General features: G+C 49.5%; 1 protein-coding gene across 1 annotated transcript in view; it reads right to left on the bottom strand.

The window, feature by feature from the left end:
* Window positions 1-17,794, bottom strand: part of Kcnq3 (potassium voltage-gated channel subfamily Q member 3) — a 290,879-nt gene extending 273,085 nt beyond the window's left edge. Inside the window, exon 1 of the mRNA XM_027949261.2 lies at window positions 17,409-17,794. Within this exon, the coding sequence (XP_027805062.2) occupies window positions 17,409-17,794 (386 nt within the window). The remainder of the gene's footprint in view (window positions 1-17,408) is intronic.
* Window positions 17,795-18,818: the final 1,024 nt, after the last annotated feature.

The following is an 18,818-nucleotide window of genomic DNA, read 5'->3' as shown; positions in this document are numbered from 1 at the left end:
ACAGCCCCCAGCTGCTGTCCTGGGAAAGAATCACACTTCAGCCACTTGCCCCACGTTCTCATCTCCCGGGTCTGCCTGTCATTCCTGTGCCTACATCTCTCACAGGGCCCCTGGGGTCCATTCCATCCACCCTCCTGCATCAAAGGCTGCCTCTTCCAGGAAGCCTGCCAGAGCCGTCTCGGAACACCCACAGCGGTCCATCTGCATTTTCACTAGCAGCCTGCGTGCCAATCTGTCCTTGTGTAAGAGTTCCTACCACTCCCATCGCAGTGCCCTCCCAGCTGCTGTGCAGCCAGCGTGCCATCCTGCGCTCCCACAGGCTAGGGGAGCAGCCATGGGGTCCCCTTTACCCACAAAGAACCTGAGGCCCAGGAAGGTGAGGCTGCTGGCTGGAGGAAACATGGGGGGCAAAAGGAGGAGGCACCCCCATCCCTGAGGGCAGAGCCTGCACGGCGGCTGGTAGGCCACTCTGTCCCCCAGGTGGTTGCACCTCCACCTCTGTGTGGATGGCGAGGTCTCTGACCCATACCTGCAAACATTAAGCCCTCCATTGATTATCTGAGTCAGGAACCCTGCCTGCTGGTCCTAGGTCCTTTCAGATGCCCCCTGGCACAAGACAGCCTCCCTCAAGGTGCACGGTGAGTCAGCCCCATGGTGAGAAATCCCCAAAGGTTCCCTACCTCTCACTCACCTGCCAACAACCAACTACAGTAGCATCAGTCAATCAGACAAACAAGTGACTTCCACTCATTTCTTTCTAGCTCATCAGCTGCTTTGGGCAAGGCCACAATGCTGTCCAGGGTTCTGCAACCTTCTCTCACACCCTCAGTAATTCAGGGTAGGAAGGTAGTGAAGGAGCAACTCCAAAGCCCTCTCTGCAAAAGCCAGGTCCAGCAGCCATCAGGCAGGGCCTGAAGATGGACAATGACGGTGCCTGTTTACTGATCCAGCCTGACATGGGATCCTGGTGACCACAACATGGCGAGTGCACAGGCTGCCCATCCAGAGCCCCTCCTTCATCTTTCTCATTTAACAGAACCCATTCTCTCTGGCTGACAGTAGTGCCCAGGTCAGCCAGTTCTAAGTCCATAACTGTGGTCCTCCTGGCTTTACCTCACTGTCCAAAGCAGAAGCCATACAGCTTTGGTCAGAGGAACATAAGGGAAAGCTTACCGTCTCCTCCTGCCATGGTCACAAGAAGTGTGGTGCTAGTGGCACCAGCTGATGGAGCATAGGGTAACCTGGACTCCAACCAGGAAACCCTCCATCATGGGCATCACTTAATCAAATGAGGCAGAGGAAAGGGTAAGAGAGAAAACAGGAAACAGAGAAAGCTGGACTAGCTTTGCAACCTGGTGGCTTGGGTTCAAATCTCAGATACATCACTCAGTAACTGTGGGACACAGGGTACATGTGTTCACCTGTCTGAGGCTGAGCTCCCACATCTACAATCGTTCTGAGGCCGGACATCTGCACCATTAACAAACCCACCAATTAATTGTTTTTTGTTTTTTGTTTTTTTTAAATTAAGCTTCAGTTTTAGGGCAATTGTTGATTTACAGAAATACTGCAGAGTTCCCACATAACCGACATCCAGTTTTCTCTATGATTAACGTCTTACAAAAGTTTGGTATGTTGGTTATATGGTTATAATTAATAAATCAAAGCAGATGCATATAATTAACTAAAGTTCATACTTTAGTCCAACTTCCTTAGCTCTGACCTAACCCCTTCTTTCCTCCTGGGACCCTACCCAGGTCACCATATTTCATTTAGTTGTCACATTTCTCTGGCCTGTGACAGTTTCTCCATCTTTCCTTGTCTTGGATGATCTGGATGGTTTTGAAGAACACAGGGCAGGTATTTTGAAGCAAGCTCCTCTGTTGGAACTTGAATGATGCCTCTCCGTGATCAAACTGAAGTGTTGGGCTTCGGGAAGAAACCATAGCAAAGTGCCGTTTTCGTCACATCACGTCAAGGACACCTATTATCAACGTGACTAATCACTGCCGCTGCTGTCTTGGGCTAGCTTGTGAGAGGTGGTGTTTGTCAAGGTCCTCGCTAGTCATTCTTTTCTGTACTCTCTTTTCTATACCTCCTCTTTGGAAGGAAGTCACTACCTGCCATCCGGATTACGCTCTGCCTCCATGAGTGTAAGAAACCTGCATAAATTCCTTGGAATCCTTCACAGGAGATTGACTCTTCTCCCATTTATTCACTTCATCATTTATTCTTGTCAGCATGGGCTCAGGGATATATATTTTATACTTTGGTTATACTCCAATACAACTTGATATTTTTTTCTCAAATTGTTCCAGCTTTGGCCCTTGAGAGCCCTTCCACTTGGCTCCTATGCCCCCTTGGAACATTCTCTACTATGTGGGAGTCTTGAAAGTACTTCCTCATTTTCTAGGACCAAGAGAGACCATAGGCTCCTCTTGTGTACTTCCTGCCCTGTCTTAGGATCAACCTTTCCTTCAAGGATACCTGTTTCCTGCACAATGGGACAAGAAATGGTATTAGAAATCAAGATCTAGGTGAAGGTGTTCTAGTTGTTCCCAAGAGCTGGATCTTGGTTTCAGCTGAGGAAATGGATGTGTGTATCCCATGCCATGCAGACCCATGTATTCATAAGGATTTTTATGCATAACCATCTGTATGTCTATTAAGCTTAACAAATGAGTTCATATGTATATCTCCAACTCTGATCCATCACTACATGGATAATCTAGAATTTCTCTTGCTTTTCTGTAAATGTTCACTTCAACAGTGAGATAGCTCACCCCCACCATACCTGTTTTTTGCTTAATCATTCAATTTTGGCAAGCACATATGATAGTCACAGAGCCTCTGACCTTTCCCCCCCTCAAGGGAAGTGACTTTATCCACGACAGTACAGTGCTTATGTGTGGTTCCTTTTCACCTTTAGTCTTATAGATGCCACTTACTGCCAAGTTACTTAAGTAAGCACCTTCTTCCTCCATCACCTTCAATGAGGTTGTTCCAGACAGTCTCCTGTCACCATCTATATCATTTCCTGGGAACCTGAACCGTGTCTCTTGGACATACAACATTAAGAGATTTCTTTAAAGCATTTCCTAACTGACCTTATTTTTTTTAATTCACTAACATAACACTCGCTCTTTGTGCTACATAGTTTTATGGATTTAGACAAATGCACTGAATCATATGTTCTTATGGTTTGGATCTAAGAATTTCTCCCAATGAGCTCATGTGTTGGGCAATGTAGCAATGTTCAGAGGTGAAAAGACTGCACTGTAAGAGCTGTGACAGCTTCAGTGGATTTGGTGGATTAATAATTTGAATGGATTACTGGGTGGTAACTGCAGATATGCCTGGAGGTCCCTGGAGGTGTGGTCCCTTCCCCCTTCTCTCTCTCTCTCTCTCTCTCTCTCTCTCTCTCTCTCTCTCTCTCTCTCTCTCTCTCTCCTCTCTCTGGCTGCCATGAGCTGGGCAGCTCTCCTCCACCACACCCTTCCGTCCTAATGTTCTGCCTCACCTCCAGTGCAGGGCAATGGAGTCAGCCAACCATGGACTGAACCTCTGAAATCAGGAGCCAAAATAAATGTTTCCTCCTCTCAGTTATTCTTCTCAGGTATTTTGGTCACAGCAGGAAAAAGCTGACTAATACATATAGGTACCCACCATTACAGCACCATACAGGACCATGTCACTACCCTAAAATATCACCTGTGCTTCCTCATCCAACCCCTCCATCCAGCCCCTACACTCACTCACAATTCTATTTCTACAGTTTTGCTTTTCCCACCAGGTCATAGGATTGAAATCATACAGCACGTCCTCTTCTCGTCTAAGGTTTGTCAGTCTGAGGACAGCATAGGGACGTCAGGTTCATTCATGTCTTCCACAGCTCGATAGCTTGTTTCTTTTCATCACATGGACATACAGCAGGTTATCCATTCACCACTAAAGGAAATCCTGGCCACATCATTTTGGTGATTACAAATAGAGTTACTATAAACATTTGCATGAAGGTTTTGATGCAAATGCAAGACTTCCAATAGGTTGAGTAAATAATGAGGCACATAATTACCGCACATTATGGTAACACCATATTCAGCTTTGGAAGAAACTGACTTTCACAGGGTTCTGCTACTCCGTTTCCCCAGCAGGGAGTTAGAGTTCTGGATGCTCCACGTCTTTGTCAACATTTGCCATTGTCTTTGTTTTGGATTTTCACCACACCCATTCTAATCTCTCATTCTTGTTTTAATTTGTAATTCCCTAATGAAATGACATTGAGCATCACTTCATATGCCTAATTGCCATCTGCATATATTCTTTGCAGAGACCTCTGTTCAGATATTTTGTATATTTTTAATGAAGTTTTTTTCTTGAGGAATTTTAAGAGTTCTTTGCATGTTTGATATAAATCCTAGATCAGATATGCGTTTTGCAATACTTCTTCCAGCCAGTGACTTTCTTTTAATTTTCTTAACAGTGTCTTCTACCTATTAAATTTCACAAATGCTCTTTCTCATGGATGGGAAAAACGGAGGAGCCCAAAAACTGTGTTTAATAGCATCACTCGAATCCTGGCTCACAAGGGCAAGTGTAAACTGTGAAAATTGACTAGCTCTTGCACAACCTTGTAAATTACTAAAACTCAGTGAACTGTACACTTTTAAATGGCAAATTTTTGTGGCACATAATTTTATTTCCTTACAAAACAACTGGCAAAATAGAAAATCAGCGGCTGGCAACTGTCAGCTGCACTGTGGAATGAGGGCCAGCCATGCCACACTGCCACGGTCCAACACCCGAGGCCACTTCCCAGCCTCCCGTCTGTAAAACCTGAGGCTGGGAGCACTTCAGAACCTCAGTGTCCCCACTGACCAAACAGGCCAGCTTTATACCCGTGCTGTCACAGGTATAAAAGTGTTACAGGGTCTTTACTGGGTAATCTGGTTTCCTGGACAGAGCAGTCAATAAAAATAGAAGGAATTATTATTATTATTATTATTATTATTATTATTATCACTGTTGTTAAAATCTGAAAATTGAAGAATATTCTCTTAACCTCCCTCCAAAACACATATGTATAGAAGCTGTGCTCAATGAACATACCCACCAAACTTTTGCATTCAGGGAAGACACAAAACATAACCACCTTTACTCTTGTCAGATTTTAACTAAATGGAATACCTGTGGTTTGGAAGACTCACAGTTTGGTCCACAACAGTCACATCTATGAAATGACCCAGAATAACCTGGTGGGATTCAAGAACCTACTCTGCGTGGCTTCCCTCAGCAAATTTCCTGGCAGTGTCTCCTGTGCTCCTCTGATGTGCCAACTCTGAGCCTCTTCCTGCGAAGGGGCGGTGGCAACACTGGGGAAATACATAAAATACAATGATGGGTAGGAAAGAAAAAGGATGAAATGACATAAAGCATTTGGAATGAGACATGGAGTCTAAGAACGCACGAGGAGAGGAACACTCAGACACAGAAGGAACCTGCAGTGGAGTCTCAAGTCCACGCTCCAGGAGTCTGACTCTGACGCACAGTCGCAGCAGCCAGAGCAGAGACCCGGGAGCCTTCTCCAGCACGCATCTCCCATAAGATGAAAACGGCAATCTGCTCAGGAAGCAATGGGCTAGCGACTTGCCCAAGTGCAGTCCAAACCCTCGAGAGCCCTCTTCCCCTTCTCTGTGGGTAACAGTGTGTGCAGTGTGTTCGGAAGTCTAACATGACGGCATGAACCCAGTTCTGGGCCACCTGGAGGGCACGTGGCCTGGCAAGTGATTCCCTAGCCTCTCTGCTTCCCTAGAAAACTAGAAAACCAGGGAGTTGAATCTTTTCTTTCCATACCGCCTTTTTTCTCTCAATGTGAACTCCCTCCCTTCACCAAAATAGCACATCAGAACTTGCACATTCAGACAGCACTCCATCATGTTCAGGACCATGTAACATTAGGGTAGAAATCCCAATGTGGACTTCAATATTCCTATTGTTCACTGAAATCCTTCTAGTCTTACCAGAATTACAAAAGAATGAAGTAATGGCCATTTACCCAACACCTACCCTCAGCCCAAACCAGGCTCTGGACTGTAATAGTGCTGTTCGATTTTGTCCTCACTGTGTGGACAGGTGTATGCCATGCTGCAGACAAGGAATCACAACTGGGCTGGGGAAGTGGTTGACTCAACGTTCCTGGGCTAAAACATGCTTCAGCCAGGATTCAAAGCCAGCACTGAATCTACACCCACATTTGCTCCTGCCCTTGAAGCCACACAGTCCTGAGGGCTGGCGTCATGTCCACTTGGGTAGGGCAGGTGGTGGCCAGGTTTTGGGTGCCATACACTGCACCAGGCTCTGGACTGCGGGGAGCACAGGACGGCATATGGAAAACATAGAGCTGAAAAGCAAGTCTCTAGCCTCTCCAGGCAGCTCAACCCAGCCCACCCTGCTTCAGGTGGGTGATGCCACTTCCCCTCCACAAGTCCAGCTCCTTTCCTTCAGTGAGGACAAATCAGACCTTTGATTCTAAGTGCCTGACACAGTCATGGTCCCACATGGAAGGAGGAGAGATCCAGCACTACACCCATGATGAAATCTATTTTTTTTTTTTTTTTGGTACTGGGGATTAAGCTCAGGGGCACTCGGCCACTGAGCCACTTCCCCAGCCCTATTTTGTATTTTATTTAGAGACAGGGTGTCACTGAATACTCAGAACCCCATTAAATTGCTGAGGTTGGCTTTGAACTCCCAATCCTCCTGTCTCAGCCTCCTGAGCTGCTGGGATTATAGGTGTGTGCCCCCGCGCCTGGCAGTGAAATCTATTTCTTGCTGAAGGAAACCTTCCCTGTGTCAACAACTTCAGCTGACCTCCCTGCAGGCTCCGTGTATGCCAACACTACTGCACGGCCATGCAGTCACCGACCTTCTCCACAGGACTCCTCAAGGACAGAACTGCTGTGCTCACCTCTCGATTCCCTACTGCTAGCAAGGCCTGCTTATCTACGAGGCCTGAAATCAGAGCCAGGTGGTCAGCCAGCATATCTTGAGTCTGGCCAGCAGATACCTGAGGGCGTGTACAGCAAAAGGGTTCACAGAAACTACGGAGCAAACCAGCAGAGGACTCAAGGTGACAGCCTGGGTTGGTGTCCAGGCCACCCCACCTTAGGAGAATCATCTAGAATGCTTACCCAGAACTAAGGTGAAGGGCAGAAGTCACAGTATCACAGTTCGCAACCAGGGTGCTGCCATCTTCCCAAGATGTGCAAGAACAATCAGAATCTATCTATTTCAATCTTGTTTTGAAATGCTAACGCTTCTCAGGTTATAAATTAGTAAGAGGCTTCGTTCTTTGAATGTGTCAGAAAGCCATGCAGAATGACAGTGGCAGCAGAACTGGAGTTGCCAGGTTCATTTGAAAGGTCCCTCCAGTGTCTTCTGGTGAGAATTCGTGCTACGTAAAACACCATAACCTCAGCAGCGACAGCTTCTTACCCCAAAAGGTAGGGCAGGTGGTGGCCAGGTTTCAGGGTGCTGCTGAGAACTCTGCAGCCCTGGCCCCCAGCGAGAGCTCAGGAAGGGCAGCTGTCCTCAGGAAAGAGGCTTCGGATCCACAACTGGCAAATACTTTTAATTTGGATTTTTTTTCCCCTGAATGATGATCCTAATTAATGAGGAACCACCAGGATGTGTTTTATCCCTGGACCTCCTCCAAGAACCACCGTGGGACACAGTCATGCCTGTGAACCTTGCGTCACGAGGTTTTCTTCCCATAAGAACCAGGACAGCTGCTGTGGGGTCCCTGGCCCTGCTCAGGGCTCACTTCCAGCACCTGCCACAGGTGTCCTTCAGACACCTTCTGCACTTGTCCTGTGAGTTTGTCTGAGGGATTTCTCTGCTTCTGGGAGCAGTGATGGACAGATGGAGCTCAAGGCTCAGACAGGCTGTTGGGCGCCTCACTGCAAGGTTCTACAGGGTTCTGAAGGTTTCTGCAGGCGCCCTGACCCTAGGCACCCCTCCCGGCTGCCTGCTTCACGATGCAGACTTTCAGCCTACTTCCTCCACTTTCCTCAATTTTACTTATTTCACCATTTTTCTCCCTTGGGACCACCTCCTAAATCACACCTTCTCAACAGGGCTTGTCCTGTCTCAGGTGGAGCAAGGTCAGCTCTTGGGAGAGGAGATGGGGTGGGAAAAGTCTAATTCTTTTTGCATCTCAAGCCCAGAAATACATGGTTCATAAAGGGACACAGAGCACCTGTGGCATTTAAGGTTCACGGGCGGGGTGACTGGGGGAGAAGGTCTGCACAGACTCCTGGAAGGAGGAAATGAAAACAAAACACAGGGGCCTGCACCGACCTCTGCCTGGGGTGGGCTTCTGGGAGGCCCGAACTAAAGTGGGGTCAGCACTGGGCCACTACACTTTGGAGCCCGGTCATCACCTCAGGTAACCTTTCAAGACCTGGAAGCCAAGGGTACTAGGTCATTTTTCAGATGAGGAAACAGAGGCTCTTACTGTAAAGCAAATCAGTAGAGAACTCAAGGTGAGAACTTGGGTTTCCTGGTCTCAGGCCAGAGTTTCCTGCACCCTCCACCACACCTTAGGAGGATCATCTAGAATGCTTACCTGAGGGCACCCAGCAATCACCCCAGAGATGTCAGGGACTGTTACTAATGAAAACAGTAACTTTGTAACCAGCAATGAGTGCCTAAAACTTAAAAGTTTTGAGTGCTCAGACTCAGTTGAACTCAGTGAAGACCAGAGACTATGGAAGAGGATTCTTGGTACAGGACTGAATTGGAGGAGGAAGAGAGAAAAGGGGATCTCAGCCCTAGGATTTCAGCAGGAAGAGAAAGCCCCCTTGGCCAAAGGTCAAGTACACAAGGAGCCAAGTACGATGCCTGAGCAGACTGCACGGCTCCTACCCTTTCTTCTGTTCATTCAAAAACAACCCACAAGAACCAAAAAGAAAGTGTGGCCCTGAGCAATATCCTTCTTGCCTGTAAAAGAAAACATTCTGAACGAATAGCCCTTTGGAGACAAAGTGAAAAATTTCTTCAAGTAAAATTGTACTTTGGATGGGATTTGATTGATCCTAAGAGAGCTGCAAACCCAAAAGGAATGTGGCCTTAGATAAGATTGATCCCTCATGCACAGCTGCTGCAGGACCACCAGGAGAGGCCAGCCTTGGAAGGAGACCTGGTCTATGTCCTTGCCTGGACAGCGGCATGACCTTAGGCCAATTTCTTGCTTTCTGCAGGCCCTTCCACCTCTGACAGCCTCCGGATTTTGCAATCCACCACTCAGTCCTTTCTCTATGCCAAGCCTATAAATTCCACAGTAACTGTGCCTGATGAGTTTGATCAGACTTGCTGATCATGAAGGTCTGCGACTTTTCTTGGACTAGCATCACCAGGGAGAAGCATCAGAACCCATATATGTGAGGCTCAACAAAACGGAAGCCGGATTTTAGGAAAAAGCAGGAGCGGAGAGATAAATAGCTTGATAGCACTAAGTGATTTTCCATTTAGGACAGATGGCCACACTGGATGAGCACATCCTCTTAGCTCAGTATTTTCAAGTCTTGTCAGATAAGATTTCACCCCAGACCCCAGGAAGACATAAAGGTAGAAATGAACTTAAGCCCCTGGGGCAAGCTGGCCAAGAACCTCGGGGGCCAAAGGCCAAGCAGCTCAAAAGCACCAGTTTCAGAGAGTCAGAGGTGGTCAACTGCAGAAAGGCACTTGCTGGAACCATGATGGTCACTAAATCTATGAGGCAGGTGGCCCTGACATGAATCAGCTGGCTGCTCAGGTGTGACATCATTAACTAAAAATGAAGACATATTTATTATTAATACGCTGGTTATTTTAACACCCTGTTCTACTCTCTGAGTTGAGATGATTTCACATGATTCTGGAGTAAAGCAGGGGGAGAGGGGGAGGAAAGGGGAAACCAGCCCTGATACCTTCCAAGGCAAAAGCCAGCCGGAGCCTGAGTAGGGGATGCCCCACCAGCCAGTGGCATTCAGACTTCCTCGTTATCCGTAAATGACATGCAAAAGGCAATCTTGTTCCTGAGTTAGAACGTCACTTGTTCTCTGAAGAAATCTGTTCAAACTCCTTTATTCCTTTTGTGGCAGGGTGAAAAGCCCCTCCCAACAAGTTCTACACCATGCATGGATCTGACCTGCATCCTGTGATGCAGACATGGGTTTGAATGTGTCCTCTCCGAATCCTGGTGTTGAAACCAAATGGCCATGTGATGGCACTAAGAGGTGGGACCTGTAAGTGTTGCTCCTGGCATAAGGGCGCCTCCCCTAGTGAAAAGAGCCCTCTCTTTCATCTGAGAGGCTGTGCGTGCTCCTCCTTTCACCTTCTTTCGAGAAGGCACAGCATTCCTCCCCTCGGGAGCACACAGCCTACCTGGCGCCATCGTGGAAACAGGGACCAGGACTTCACAAAGAAGGACCATGCCAGAACCTTGATCTTGGAATTCTCTGTCTCCAGAACAGTGAGAAATAAGTTTCTGTTCTTCATAAATTGCCCATCTGTGGTGGTTGGTACAGAAGTAACAACAGACTGAGGTATATGACATCTGCAAGACCAGAAGTGGCCCAAAAGGGACATATTGACCTCCACTGTGTATCTCCAAACCCTTCTTTCTCAAAAGGTGATCATCTTTGGAAAGTGGACCCCTTTAGACAAAGGTGCTAAAGTTACCTGGTTAATAGGCTCCTCATGACTATATGTGATGGTGCACTCAGACCATGGCAAGTCCCTGTGTGGCAGAAGCAGAAGCCCAGCAGAGATGAGGCCCCAACATGGAGCCCACCTGGTCTTTCCAGCTTTAGGAGGATGCCCTCTGAGCATGGCCTCTCTGCAGCTTCAACGCTCTCTCACACCCTGTCTCATGGGATTCACCACAGGGCCCTTCACAGACTGTGGGTAAGTGAGTGTCCAAGTCACATAGCAAGCACGATGCTCCCAAAGGCTCGTCAGTCACTTCTGACAGACCCGAGCTGCTTGGGGCCACACTGAAACAGGTCCCCAGAGCACTGAGCTGAAAGCATCTTCACTCAGGCCACACTTGAAGGCTGACTTTGAAGCAAGACTTCCCTTGCTTCTCTTGACCCTGTCTCAGTTGTTAAAAGATTAAACAGATCCTGATCACATCCTGCAAAACCTCAAGACCCAGACAAAAAAGAAAAAGAGAGCAAGACTTTGACTATCGGGAAAACCAGAAGATCGTGCTTGACTTATAAAACTCTGAAACATTTATGGAATTTTTAAAATGAGAGGCTATAGGTGTAGCTCAGTGGTAGAGTATTTGCCTAAGTACATAAGGCCCTGGGTCTGATCTCCAGCGTTGCAATCAACAATCAATCAAATTTGAAGTAGGGGTCTTTCAAATAATGCAAGTGATAATTTAGTGTTGAATTGAACTGAATTTAGCATTCAGTTCTCTGTGTAGAAGAAGACTACCCATTAATTGGCTAAAGAATAGATACCTTCATTTCTTCTCTTGCTACTTAAAGCTCCCTTGAAGGAGTTTCCATTGATACACACAGGAGGTGAACAAGGCCTTCTGCATTAGTCCACTTTCCATCACTGTCACAAATACCTGATAAAATCAACTTACAAAAAAAAAAAAAAAGGTTTATTTTGGCTCACGGTTTTGGAGGTCCCAATCCTGGATCAATTGGCCTTGTTGCTTTAAGCCTATGACCAGGCAGCACATCATGGAGGAACTGTGAGGTGGAGAAAGGCTGGTACCTCATGGCCAGGGAGTGGAAAAGAGGGAAAGAGAGGAAGAGAGATCACGATTCTCCATGGTCCACTTCAAGGGCATGCCTCAATGACCTCAGACTTCCTGCCAGACCCCACCTCTCAAAAGTCCCACCGTCTCCCAATGGCTGCACTTCAGGAAACAGGGCTTCCACACATGAGCCTTCATGACATTTACGATTCAAACTACGGTGCCTTCGTTTCCTGCTCCTCTGGGTCCCTCCTTTGCCTTCTACTGTGGCTCCTGCCAGACTTTTTAAGCCTCGTTGTTTCAAGTCTCTCTCGAGAGAGAAGAGCACAGCTCACTCTCTCAGCCATGCTCAAGCCTGGCACGTCTCGGCCTGTGCAGCCTTGAACAGAAATAAGGGCACACCTCCAAGAAAGGCTGCACCTCCAGGCCACAGGCTTGTCATTACCTGGGCAGCATCCCAGGCTGAGAGGGGCTTGGTGACATGGCCCACATACAGGACCAAAAAATCTAAAAGAAAGCCCATTCCCTCAGCTGACAGTTCTCAGCCTGGCTTCATCTTGGACCCACCTGAGGACACCACCTGCCAGTCATCGGTATTCATGAGTGTGCTTTGTGTGTTGTGTGTGTAAATGTCTGTTTTTTAAAAAAATGTATTCTAACCATTTTTAAATTTAGAGAGTGATAATCTATTCTCTTCGCCTGGATTCACCATCATTAATATTTCTGCCACTTTTTAAAACATTTTATTTTATTTATTTAAATACTTCTGCTTCTTCCCCCTGCTCCTCTGGGCATGCACCTTCTACATACACATGCACACACATTTACAGTTTCCAAACTCTGTGAAAGTTGCCGACACTGAGACGGTAACCACTACCCCATGCATCTCTTTGAAAAGTAGAACAAAAGAGAATTTAAAAGAAGAACATCTACCTACATCACCACAATATGATTATCACTCTCAAGAAATTAAATTTTGATACAATGATGCTATCTAATGTGGAACAAATGTTCAAATTTCTTAACAAATCCTAAAATAATGTCCTTTTTAAATTATTTTTCTGATCCAGGAGCTAATCAAGGATTGTTGTGTCTCTTTCACTGAAACAGCTCCTCCTCTTCTTCTGCTGGTCAGCTGGCTGATGACACAGACCCTTTGGAAGAGACCAGGTCAGATGTCTAGCTGGACACCCCACCTTTTGCATTTGTCTGTCATTGTTTGGGGTACTGCTGCAGGCATGTTTACATATCCACTGAACCGGGTTAAGGAGAGGGCAGGGTTAGTTCATCTCATTATACACAAGTTTGGTAACTTCAGTTCAAGTGGGGTTTGCCCCATGCCTGTCCCAAGGTCCCTTCTGCCTCGGTGGTTCCCACGCATGGCATGGCAGAGTTGGAGAAGCCTTGCTGTCCAAGAGTGGTCTGCAGAGCAGCGGCAGCTGTCTCCCCTGGGAACTTGTCAGCAATGCAGCTAGGAAGCTCCTGACCCCGGAGAGCCCAGCCCTCTCTGTTCCCTTTCACTGTGTGGCTGACATGGTGAAGGGACACCATGCAGGGACCAGGATTCCTGCTGGGCTCAGACCTCTGCCACTTCAGCAGGCTCCACGACCCTGGAAAACCACATACCTTCTCAGAAACCTCAGATTCCTTGGTGAAAAAGAAGCAGCGCTCACCTCGGCCCCATCAGCACTGGCCACCCGGTGAGAGCCCATTTCACAGACAAGGAGAGAGCCTGGACATGTGGGGCTTCATTACTGCCTGGAGATCTGATGCCAGAGGGCTGGGGATATCAACCCCTCACCTGGCTTCTTCACTGCTTCCAAGTGGCTTGAAAATGTCCTCGAGAAGACAGACAGGGGGAAGGCCAGAAGTTCGCCAAATGAAGAGAAAAATAAAATGAGACTCGTACAAAGGGGAGTGTGCATGGACGCAGGAAGATGGAAGATTAAATAGGATTCAAAGGGAAAGTGAGACAGAGGAAGTATTTACTAAAGCCTACAAAGACGTGCCTGGGTGCTCTACGTCCACCTTCTACCCTTGATTACCCTCTATTAAATCCCCATGCTGAGGCCATCAGCCAGGCCCTCTGCATTCCAGGACAGCTTCTTGTCCTGTGTCTCACGACCTAGTCTTACCTGCCAGCCAATCTCAGAAAACAATCAGTGGCTATATCTTGTGATCATTTCCCTTGGTTTGTCAATAGGTGAGTACTCACTCGTGATCACACCCAGCTGGCTGCAAAGAGATGGTCAGGGCAGCCGGGTGCCTGGGCAGAGCCTAGCCAGTGACAAGCCAAGATGCAGCCAGTGTCGCTCCATTAACAAGCTAGAAAGGGGCAGTCCCCAAATAGCCCCCAGGACCCACACAGTCTAGATGACTTTCAAGAGAACCCTATTCAGAATCAACCAATGAATGCTGAGTGTCTGGTGCTGTGCTAATGACACTGACATACAATCTTTTCTTTAAAAACCTTTCTAGTAACCCCTCCCTAATGCTAGGCAGTGTTATCACCCCCAGCTTCTAGGTCATCCTAGCGAAGGTCCTGCAAGTCACAGAGATTGAAAGTCCAGATGTGAGCTCCAAGCACAGCGCATTTCCCTAACATCAGCATCTCTTTCAGCCGTAGATGGGAAAGCAGGGCTGTGAGTGGCCTCACTGGTTAAAGCTCAGGCTCCCACAGCGCAAGACTCCCAAGGATTGCTCTCCTGATTAAAATCCTGTAATGCTGATTCTGGCTACTTGTTGCTGTTGTGATCATGGCAAAACTGTGCCGGCAAAGTCTTGATTAGCCAGGATCTTAAGAGAATTCCTCCATGCAGCCATGCAGCAAATGCTTACTTAGTACGTACCATGGGCTCCACTGCCTCCCGGGAATTGAGGATGCTAAAAAGAACAGCACAGCCCCCACTCTCCAGGCACTCCCAGCTCAGTGGGGCAGACAAGCAAACGCGGCAATCCAATGTGAATTGTGCAAAAGTCTACAGCTAGCGGGGGAGGCCAAGCCTAGCCCAGCCTGTGGAGTCAGGGAAAGGCTTCCTGGAGGTGGTGGTGCTAGAGCTGCCAAGGTGAAGGCACATAGCCAGGGCATTTAAGGCAAAGGGAGCAGGGTGGGAGTCTGATTGACTTCCATGTTTTCTGTACTCTATTTTTGGGAAATAGAAAAAAAAAAAAACATAATCTCCTCAAGTGAATCTGGTTCATTAAAAAAAAAAAAGTATGTACTAGACTGTGAGCCCATGTTCAGCCCAATTTCCTGGCCTCCTCCTGCCCTCCTGCCATTAGCCACAGCCCAGAACAGAACAATGGATGCTTCCAGTACAAATTCCAATGCCTTGCAAAATCCTAAATCATCAATGAAAGGTTCAGTTATGTCCACTTGACTGGACTTTGTCTGAAGGTGGAGGAAAGATATAGGATGTACCACTTACCAAGCATGCCTCAACAGCAGGGGTTCAAAGGCGACCCTACCTGAGTTTTCTTTTACAACCCACAATTTAGCAGAATCCACAATTCCAGCAACCACCCATCATATCCCATGCCATCCCCCATAAGGAGAAATAAGTGCATTTTCCTAAATGAATGTGCTGGGCTAGGCATGGTCTTAAATCTTAAATCTTGAGTCCTCTCTGGGAAACTTGAGATTGGGCACTTTTAAATGTGCACCTTGAAACAGTAATTCTAAGGGAGGATAAGATTGAGGCTGTGACACTAACTGGCCTTAGCCATCCTTTCTGAAGACTGGGCCAGATATGGCCAGAGGACCCTGGCTACAAAAGGTGGGAAAAGAAAGAGGGAGACCAGAAGCTTTGATGGGACCCCAAGATTGGAAGCTAGCCAATATGTACTGCATAGTATGTGTAGAAGGACGAGGGGATCTGTTATACTTTTGTGTACTCTAATAATTTGTTTTTTTTATTTTTTACACTATCACACGTTTCAGCATTTGCTTCACTTAAATTTAGCTAAAATGTTCCAGAGACAGGTGAATGCACTTTTTTAATCCTTTTTTACCACCTAAAATGAGCAAATGAAAGAGCAATAATTGCTGAGCCTCTCTCCAGCCAGACTGCTACAAACACCTGCAAATACACGTACACAGACATCAAAAGCTTGACTTCTCCAAACCCACAGGATCCCCCACTCTCTCTCCACTGGTTCCTCAGTTTCCAGGGAGGCACCCACCCTGGCTTTGATAACCTCTCTGCAGAAACCTGTTGCTAGGTCTGAGGTCCTGTGTGGATGCCCCACCTGGTGGTCAAATCAGGAAAAGCACTGCAAGTAAGGAATATTGACAGAGTAACTAACTCCAACCTTCCCTGAGCCCACACCCTGTAAGTCATGGGTCAACTGAAAGAGACCAGAGAGGAAAGTCCACTGTTTAAGGCACAAGGGGGTGATGGTGTCAAGGTTATGGCCAATTCCCTGCCAAACCCTGGTTGCCATACAGCTTCCTAAAAAGCTAAGCTAAGTCCATACAGCTTCCAAAAAAGCTCAGTTCATAGCTAGAAATGCCCTGGCAGCCCTGGAGAGCACACTGCCAGTCAGGATTGCCAGTCCTAGATGAAGAACCTCCAATGTCAACCTCTCCCACTCCCCAAATACAGGCGGATTTTCCATGCTAAGTGCCTGGTGAAGAGGGAGTTCCATCTTCCTTCTGTCCATGTATTTGCATTTACCTCCTGACAGGCAGGGAAATTCTTTCGGGGGGGGGGGAGAGAGAGAGAGAGAGAGAGAGAGAGAGAGAGAGAGAGAGTTTGGGGGGAGCCAAAACCTCCAGACCAGATCTCCAACAACCCTAGTGTCTGGGGACAGTCAAAGCAGGAGAGGGGCCAGCAGTTGAGGCTTAAGGAATATCAGAACCCAAATCATGGAGATGTTCCAGCCAAAATAATCCCCAGCCCCAACCCCCTCCATTATGCCCCAACACCTGCCCATACACACACACACACACACACACACACACCCCTCATATTTCCATAAAAGAAACCCAAAGACATGCATTTGGTCCAGTCCAAGTTCCATAGAGAGCAACACAAGGTTATTTCCTATACCAGAATGGATCCCTAAGAAGGGCAGCACACACATCCAACACACACTTGTGTGCAATACATGCACACACGCGTATATATACATGCACACACATACAAACACACACACACACACACCACTGTGGGCAGTGTGCACCACTCCCATCCTCAACTCCAGGACCTGTCATCTAAACTCTGGCGTTCCTAAAAAGAGGGATCCACCCCAAGCAGGAACAGAGCTAATGGGAGGACTGGTTTTACCCTGTTCAACCCCTGGTTAATTAGGTGGGGGGGGGGGGGAAGCACATAATTCCTTTAAGCTTCCATACCAACAGCACAGAAGGTGCTATGCATTGGGCATTGGCGCGCACACACGCCAGTCCTATCTCCAAATTGGCTGGGGAACCACGCTTGGTTCCTCGGAGCCCTGGTGTCCAACACCGGGAAAGCGGCTCACAGACACACAGACAGGCACAACAAACACGCACCCAGGGCAGGCAGGCCCTCATTCAGCGGGAGAGCACCTCTAGGTGTTAAAGCCCCAGAGACTTCCTCAGTTCCAGGCCCACCCGAACCCCAACATGCGCCGCCGCCGAGGGGCGCCCGAGCGGCCGGGTACTCACACCAGCGCGTGGTAGAGCAGCGCCCAGCCCCGCGGTCTCTCGAGGGCGTCGTAGATCAAAGTTTGGATGCGCCGGTACTTGGCGTTGTTCCTTTTGACCGGGCGGCTCAGCGGGGTCTTGGCCAGGAGCCCGATGCCCTGCGGGGTCCTCCGCAGCCCCTCGTCGCGGCCACCGCCCTCTAGTAGCAGGGTCCCGTCTTTGTCAGCTCCGGCTCCAAGCGCCAAGGTGACTTGCTCCACGTCTCCGGGCACCAGCCCCACTTTCCGCTCCTCGTCGCCGGCCGCCGCCGCGTCCCCTCCGGCTGGGTTAGCGGCCCCGCCGCCTCCGCCGCCCCCGTCGCCGCCGCCGCCAGCCGCCCCCGCCGCCCTGCGCGCCTTGAGCCCCATCTGCCTCGCCCCCGCTGGCCGCTTCGCCTTCTCCGCTGCTGCTTGGGGAAGAAGGGGCGCTCGGGTTGCGTGGACGAGGCGGCGGCGGCAGCTGCAAGCCCAGGAACTCCAATGCCATGATCCGCGCGCCCCTCCCCACCCACCCCCCCAAAAGCAGGCAAAGGGAGGCCCCCCGGGGGGCACGGGAGGCCGGGTGGGGGGTCAGAAGGTCACATCCCGAGCGGGTCAGTAGCGGGACCCCAAGGGGCGCGGGCCGGATGCTGCGGGGAGCCGGCGAAGGCGCGCGATGCGGACGCGGAGGCGCTAGGGCGCGCGGCGGCGGGAGCCTGGCACCGGCGCTCCGGGGCGGCGGCGGCGGCGGCGGCACCCGAGCCGGCGAGCCCGAGACAGCATCGCAGTTTATTTACAAGCCCGGTGCCAGCCGCCCGCCCTCCCGCCTGCCTGCCACACGCGCCGCCGCCACCGCCTCCTCCCTCCTCCGCGCTCCCACCCGCGCCCCTCCCCGCCTGCTCCAGCCCAGCCCCGCAGCAGCAGCAGCAGCAGCGGCAGAGAGCGCGCCGCGGGCTGAGCGCACGCCACCGGCCTCCTTCCCTGCCTCGCTCCCGCCTCCCTCCCTCGCCGGGGTGGGGCCCCATTGTCCCGCCCCGTAGCGGCAGGAGCCCCGGCGACGCCCCGCCCTCGCCACCGTCCCCCACCCCTGAGCGCCTTGGGGACCCGGGATCTCCTGGGCCCTCGCTCTGGATGATGCCAGGCCGTGCGCTCTGCGGCCGCGGCGCCTGGCTCCTTGCGCTCCCGTGGGCGTTGGGGCTTCCCCGGGGCAGGGCATGTAGAGAGAAAAGGGGAAAGGAGCAGGGATTGGGAAGGGGTCTCCCTCTCTGCGTTTGCCGGGAGGCTGTAGCTTTACGTTTACTCCCACCTTCCACTCTTTCTTCTTATCTTTGGAGGTAAAATTCAAGTTGCTGAGTTGGCCAAGGCCGAGAGCACAAGTGTTAACCCACCTGCTCTATGGTAGCAACGCTGGGGG

This window comes from Marmota flaviventris, chromosome 15 (genome assembly GCF_047511675.1).
Source record: "Marmota flaviventris isolate mMarFla1 chromosome 15, mMarFla1.hap1, whole genome shotgun sequence".
NCBI classification, from domain to species: Eukaryota; Metazoa; Chordata; class Mammalia; order Rodentia; family Sciuridae; genus Marmota; species Marmota flaviventris.
This window is presented reverse-complemented; position numbering and strand designations above follow the sequence as displayed.